This window comes from Zingiber officinale, chromosome 11A (genome assembly GCF_018446385.1).
Source record: "Zingiber officinale cultivar Zhangliang chromosome 11A, Zo_v1.1, whole genome shotgun sequence".
NCBI classification, from domain to species: Eukaryota; Viridiplantae; Streptophyta; class Magnoliopsida; order Zingiberales; family Zingiberaceae; genus Zingiber; species Zingiber officinale.
In genome coordinates this window covers 83,978,244-83,985,917 of record NC_056006.1, presented here as the reverse complement: position 1 = coordinate 83,985,917, position 7,674 = coordinate 83,978,244, and the positions used below count along the sequence as shown (strand labels likewise).

Genomic DNA, 7,674 nt, shown 5'->3' with positions numbered 1-7,674 from the left:
GTTGTACTCAATTGGATGAATAAAAAATATATTCGATTCTACTTAAATTGTATTAAATTTAGAAGGAATTATATCTCATTTTAATTTTTTTATGCCTATAAAAATAATGAGAGCTTCTATTCCCAAACGATAAATTGGTCAATTATTGATCGATTCTGTCTTAATTAATAGAAAACATATTAGATTTTATTTAAATAGTATTGAATTATAAAGAAATTATACCTATTTTAGATTTTTTACTTAAAAAAAAAAGGAGAATAATTAGATAAATCAGAATATATTAGGGAGTTGAGTGAAAATAAATTTTATTTTTTACAATGACCCAGGAGAAAGTTAAATGCGCATGTAGGGATTTTAGGGTAATTTGCTGTTTTTTCAAAGGAATTTATTAAGTTTAAATAGGTCCTTTGGGATGATTTAAAATCTACTGGAAATCAATTAAATAGTTTGTAAAAAAAAAAATTACTTCAGCTGGAAATTCCCAGTCCCCTCTTTGGTACCATCTGTCAAAGACTTCACACATCGTGCATAGTCCACTAGAGCATCCTTCTTCCTCGGGGCCATCGATGAGAAAGCTCAGCGTCTTAAATGCGAATTCAATTCTCGTTGTTCCTTCGTCGCTGCAATAAATTCCACTCCAATGAGCGAGCGAGCAAGTGCCAGACGAAGTAATGGCACCCGACGAGAGCAGAGATGAGGTAAAGATACATCAATAAAGAAAAGGGTTCAATCAAAAGCGACGCCTTTAAAGCAAGCAAGGGGACGCGATCCGATAGATTGGCCCCTCCAAATTGGCACGCGAAGGTGCCGGTGGCGGTGGTGGTGGTGGACAACTGCGCACTAGTTGCTATAAAGTCAGAGCAGGCCAGAGGCAGCTTTCTCTTCTCGCGTCTCCTCGCCGCCGGTGTCTGTTCTCGAGGGCTTTATAGCGAGCCGATGATGCCCGCGGAAGGGGTCAGCCCAGGTAACGTGGCCGTGTACAACGCGGGCAGCAAGCTGAAGGCCGTGGACAGGAGACTGAAGGCGGCAGAGCTTGCCCTGAGATGTGCGATTTGTGGTTTTGGGGTTCTGGCTGCTGCCCTGATAGGGTCCAACACCCAGGTCAGGGAGTTCTTCTCGGTGGAGAAGAAGGCCAAATTCACCGACATGAAAGCTCTTGTGTAAGCTATAGTCGTTCCTGATCCTCTCGGACCTTTTCTTTTCTCCTGCTCTGCTCATTCCGTTGCGCATGGCTAATTTGCAGGTTCTTGGTGGCAGTTAATGGAATGGCCGCCGGCTATAGCCTGATCCAGGGAGCGAGGTGTGCGTCGAGCATGGTCAAGGGAGCTGTCCTCTTGAACAAGGCCCTGGCTTTGGCCATCTTCTCTTTCGATCAGGTCCCCTGCTTACCTTGGTCACCTTAAGCAACTGCTAGATTTATGATCTTGTCTGCTTCAGGCAATGGCATATCTGGCCTTGGCCGCGGTCGCCTCGGCGGCGCAATCGGCAGAGCTCGGGAAATTCGGGCAGCCGGAACTGCAATGGATGAAGATATGCAGCCTTTACGGGAGGTTCTGCAGCAGGGTAGGGGAGGGCATTGCGAGTGCCCTCCTGGCCTGCCTCTGCATGGTCACCGTTTCCTCCATGTCTGCCTTCAACCTGTTTCGCTTGTATGGAAAATCCAAAGGCGGCAAGAACAGCAACACAAGTTGGTAAATGCATGCGTTGCTCTCGATGTCTCCGTCGAACTTCGTCTCTGTGTCGACAATCTCTAGGTTTTGTACGTAATCTTTTCTGTCAATTTCTGGAACAAATGTTTGAACTCTTGTTTGTTTGTTTGTCGCTTATATGTTTAATGCAAGGTTGGTAGCTGACTTAACTGTTGCTCTCGGAGTTATTGACTCAGTAGGTTTAGGTCTACAAATGTAGCTGTCAAGGAAGGGCTTTGATTCGGGGAGTTATTAAAATATTTTAATATTTAAAATTAAATAATAAATTAAGGAGATGTTTATGATTAGAATGTTTCATTAGGTAAACATAGATTGAAAGTTTGAATCAACACGCATACTTTATTTATTTCATTTAAATTCATTGTTTCGAGCTGAGCTTGAACCAATGATTAAATGGCTGAGTTCATGCTCATTTACACCTTTATTCTAATACTAGATTAATGGACCGTTTATTGTGAATATTATTTTAATTTATTTTGATGATTGATAAATTTTTTTTAATTAAGTTGATTCTTTGGATCCCAACTAACAAAAAAAAAATAAATCAAACAACCCTTGAATGTTTGATTAATTTGGATTTTGTCAAGTTATTGTGGAAGGCACTAATTAAATGTAATAGCAAATATAACATATACTTTAGGGTGTGAATTCAAAATAAAACCAAATTACATGCTAAATCTATGAATTTAGCTTAGTTTAAGATCGAGATTGACCATTTTCATCTCATATTAGTCGTATTGCTTATGACGATAGCCTATACACTGACACTTCAATCTCAATCCTATATGGAGCCATCTTAACACTAAGATATCATTCTCATTGAAAGATTGCTAATGAACAACCATACAAGTAAAATCATTATATGAGTTGATGCAAGGTAAATAAGGGTCCTTGACCTGGTCAATAGGAAGTCATATGGTAAGGTCAATGCTCGGTCAATATAGCCTCCACGTGGTCAGACTTGGTCAATATAAGGCCCAAGTGGAATGTCCCTTGACACAGTCAACATAGAATCCATGTGGTATGTCCCTTGACTTGGCCAACATAGAGCTTACAAGACACTCCTTGATACCCCTTTTAATCATGTTTTAATGCTTATTAATACCCCTTAATGCTCTTTGAATGCTCATGAATGACTTTTATTAAAGATTGCATCTTCTCCTTATAAGAGAGGGGAAGGTACCAAAAGAAGAGGGGGCTATCATTTCATATGCTCTACTATCATATACTTTTATTGTTTAATACTTTTTTGTCTACTACTATCAAAACCTCCATGCTAACTTAAGCATCGGAGTGGTTTTGTCGGACCGCCCGATGAACCCTTTGATATTTGCTACTCTTTGTAGGAAATCGTCGCACTACGGGAAGAAATCTAAGGAGTAGGCATTGAGGTCATTGTTCTTGACGCCGAGATGAATTTCTACTGTCATGTCATTATGGTGAGATTTCTGGACCGACACTGGAGTGAATTTTTGCCCTAGCATCATCTTGGTGAGATAGCCAAACCGGATCAAATTGGCATCATTTATGTGAAAGATATTGAGCAATCACTTCCAAAGCTTTTACTCGATATGCATGTGAATATACTGAAAACTAAAACTGAATGCTCAAAGGAAATCTACTCATGCTCATCTACTAGTAAATAAACAAACATACTGAAGTGTTAAACATGTAAAACTACTCATGCTCTTCTAATTGCAAAGAACAGTAAGCTAATCTAAATAACATGCTGGCATAAAAGAAAACTCAACTTGATGATTTTAAAACAAAGCGAAACTTAGTTCATCTGTTCTAAACTTATTCTTTAATTCACTTGTTTAAAACTTATTCTTTAATACTTTATACTTATGTAAAACTTGCTTTACTTGTTCAAAAACTTATACTTATAATACTTCAAAATAATAATCTTCTTCTTGGGCCCGACAACTGTACTTGCTATGCGCGCATCCCTAACTAGACCCGAGATAGCTGGTCCCGAATCTAGTAGGGTTTACTAGGTTATCTAAACCTAGGGAGACCTTTAAAGCTAGACCATCTGATCGAAATGGCTTGACTAATCGAGACTGCTATATAGGAGGAAAGGACTTATTGTTGGTTCGTACGAAAAGGTGTACGTCAGCTATCATATGATAGAATGAGGAGTTGGTGGGACACATGGCGCTTGCCCAGGAAACGACATTTATAATGGACAATACAACAAAATTATTTCACTAAAAAGCGCTCTTTCACGTATCACCGGAGCACTACCTTACATATTAAGCGCCTGACATACGATTTTCTAATAAAGATAAAGTTGACTATAACATTAATGGACGATAAGAAGGGTTGCCAACCTATAGAGCTAGCCAATTGGATGATCGAGCGGTGGTAGGACTCGAGTTTAGTAGTCAGCTATGAGCCTCCTTCGACTAGACTTAAAGAAGAGGCTAGTGATACGGTGCATAGTGAGCGGCCCCAAAGATAATGAGGGATCGATGGTCAATGTGAGATGGCAGTCAGAGTAAAGGTGAGGTGACAATTATAGTTAAGGTGAGGTGGCAGTTAAAATCTGGGTGTGCATAGCTGAACGAATCACTCTCAACGAGGCTCAGTTCTCCACTTCTCAAAGTCAAGGCTCCCGGCATAAACCGGATCGGCTATAGAGTCGGTTGGCCTTACGAGGCTCAGTTTCCCACTTCTAAAATGCAACTCCCGGTATAAGCCCGATCGGCCCTAGAGTCGATCAAACCTACGAGGCCTAGCTCTCCGCTTCTCTAAGACAAGGCTTCCAACATTCAACCGGTCGACCCCAACATAGGTTGGACTTATAGGGCTCAGCTCTAACATTCTATATGCTTTTTCTGTGGTGTACACAGAAAGGACCACTCAATATCATTCCTTTCCAACTCAGAGACTTTTCACAATTAACAATAAAACCACCTATCTAATATACTATCTTTCTTGATTTTAGATAGGATCTATCTGCATACATTTTCGTTGACAATCAAATGAATTACCAGTTATAAAATTCTCACTTGGAGTATCTGAATAAATCTTCTCTTAATAATTACTGCTAACAATAATAATGACAACATGATAGCGACATGTTAAGTAGATGTAGATCATCCAAAAAGACAGAATTATGCATCACCATAAAATTTAGAAGTTTAAATAATTAAATACAAAAATAACTAAAAGCATAAGTAAAATATCAAATCTTGATAATGAAGTTGTGCAAGTATAGAAACAATTAAATTTTGCATTCCTAACTACGCTTTCATAGTGAAAAATACCATCTTAAATAAATCCACAACTCAATAAATAAAGATTCAAAATCTACTAACTCAAGCATCCACACCTGATGCGGTAAGTAGGGAAGAGCCTTTTAGTGGAGCTCGAAGGTCAACAAGTCAATATAGATATTGGTCAAAGTTCAAGATGAGTAAAAAAGCCAAGAAACTAGTAAGATCTCTTTTTTTTCGATCGGCTACTGTTGATCAAACAATCCCTCAAAGGGATCCACTCCCCAATGTTGGAATGTATACTGAAAGCCTAAGCTTTGTAAACATTTATTATGAATAAAGAATCACATTTGGTCTAATTGTCTACATTTGTTTGTAGTTGTTCATTTAATTTATATTGTAGATAACATAGTATGTGGTGTCACATACAGAAGATGATGTTATCAGTACCTTATAAATTATAAACAGTAGCTCACGACCAAAATGGATAAGGAACAAACCATTAGAAGGTCGTAGTGTAATTAGGTATTAGTTTATCTTGACTATATAATTACACTAGTACACTCAGAGTGTATTGAGTAGGACCATTTGAGGTCGTTTCTTTTATACTGACTTTATAAAGAAACAAAGACCTCAGTTATTATGGAAGTGTGTGCTCTTAATCCTAATATAATAACAAGCACATATATTTGATATTTATTTCTTTAATTTATCAATGGGTGAGATTTAGTTCGTTGAATCAATAAACCCGATAAGTTGGGAAATGGTATCACTTATAGTGTGTGTTGTTGATTATAGAAGGAAACTGTGTCCTAGAGATACTAGGTTGATAATGTCCACAAGAGGAGCTCATAAAGATTGTCATGTTAAACCCTGCAGGTGGACTTAGTCCGACATGACAATAAGGTTGAGTGGTACTACTCTTGGACTTAGATATTAATTAAATGAGTTGTCAGTAACTCACTTAATTAGTGGACATTCGATATCTTAAACACAGGGAGACTAACACACTCATAATAAGAAGGAGCCCAAAAATGTAATTTGGGATTGGTGCGGTAGTTCAATGATAGTTCTCTAGTGGAATGAATTATCATTGATAAAATTAAGTTGTGTGTTCGGGGCGAACACGGGATGCTTAATTTTATCGGGAGACCAAAACCAATTCCTCCTCTCGGTCCCTATCGTAGCCTCTTATTTATAGAGTTCTATACCCACCTATACCCACCTTCTATACCCATCTCGGCCAAGCTAGCTTGGGAACCAAGCTAGGGCCGGCCTAGGTATATTATTGGGTGGCCGGCCCTAGCTTGAACCCAAGCTAGTGGGGGCCGGCCAAATTAAATTAAAAAGAGATTTTAATTTTAATTTTTATTATTATGTGGAAGATATAATTTAAAGAGAATTAAAATTAAAATATCTCTCTTGTAAAAGATCTATAAAAGATTAAAGAAAGAGATTAGATCTCTTTCCTTATTTGTAGATTAGAGAGATGTTTTATTTTTTCTTTAAAAATTATTCACATGTTGATAAAATTAAAATTATAGAAATTTCCTTTTATCAACCATGAAGAGATTTTAAAGAGAAATTTTATTTTTTAAAATTTCCGGAAACAAATTAGGAAGTTTTAATTGTTGATTAAAACTTGTCCAATTTGTTCTCCAATGATGTGGCCGGCCATTGAAGATTGATTTGGAAAATTTATTTTATTTTTCTAAATTAAATCATGTCAAGGAAATTGAGGAAATTTTATTGTAATTAAATTTCCTAATTTGCCTAGGCCAAGGAATATAAAAGAAGGGGTGAGGGTGCCTTCATGAGACACAACCTCTATTATTTTCTCTCCCTCTTTTGTTCCTTGGTGTGGCCATCCTCTCCCTCTCTTCCTCTTGTGGTGGCCGAACCTCTCTCCCTTCCTTGGAGCTCTTGTGGTGGCCGGATACTACTCGGAGAAGAAGAAGAAGAAGGAGAGAAAGCTAGCATCTCTTGGAGCTTGGTTAGTATTTTGATTTTCTTCCTTGGTGAAGCTTCCTCTTTGTTGGCCGAACCTAGCTAGGAGGAGAAGAAGGTGATTGGTGGTTTCTCGTCTCGGAAGATCGTTGCCCACACAACGTCCGAGGTTAGAAGAGGAATACGGTAGAAGATCAAGAGGTTTTTCTACAAGGTATAACTAGTAATTTTTATTTCCGCATCATGCTAGTTATTTATGGAAATAATACCAAATACAAGAGGCTTACGTTCTAGTATTTCGAATATGTTTTTCGATGTTGTGTTCTTTTGTTTTCTTTCTTTTCCTTGTGATTTGATTGTTCTCTTTGGTTAACCTAAAGTTATTTTAGGAAATTAAATATTAGCTTTCTATTAAAGGTTTTGTCTAGTCGGTGGTGGTTGCTCCCATATCCAAGAAGGCCATATGCCTCGCCATGCAGTACTGGAACCTTTATGGAAATTAATATTTAATGGAATTAATAACTTAAGGAGACTTGGGTCGAACGTGTTAAGTTCCGCAGAGATCCAAGTCAAAACCTAAAAGAACAAATAGATTAAGTTTTGGATCAAACGTGTTAAGTTCCGCAGCGATACAAAATTTAATTTAAAAGAACACATGGTAGCTAGGAAAGGTTCAGACCTTTGTACAAAATTTTGTGCAGTGGAACCTCTAGGTTTTCCGAGTAGCAACAACAATTGGTATCAGAGCTAGGGTTTTGCCTCTGTGTATTTGGTATTTAGTTTAATTATGCACATGT

General features: G+C 37.9%; 1 protein-coding gene across 1 annotated transcript; it reads left to right on the top strand.

Annotated features, from left to right (window-relative positions):
• Positions 1 to 562: 562 nt before the first annotated feature.
• On the top strand, positions 563 to 1,858 carry LOC122031966 (CASP-like protein 2B1). Its single transcript, XM_042591197.1, has 3 exons — positions 563 to 1,160; positions 1,244 to 1,376; positions 1,438 to 1,858. The coding sequence occupies exons 1-3, from the start codon at positions 937 to 939 to the stop codon at positions 1,693 to 1,695; spliced, it is 615 nt and encodes a 204-aa protein (XP_042447131.1). The 5' UTR covers positions 563 to 936; the 3' UTR covers positions 1,696 to 1,858.
• Positions 1,859 to 7,674: the final 5,816 nt, after the last annotated feature.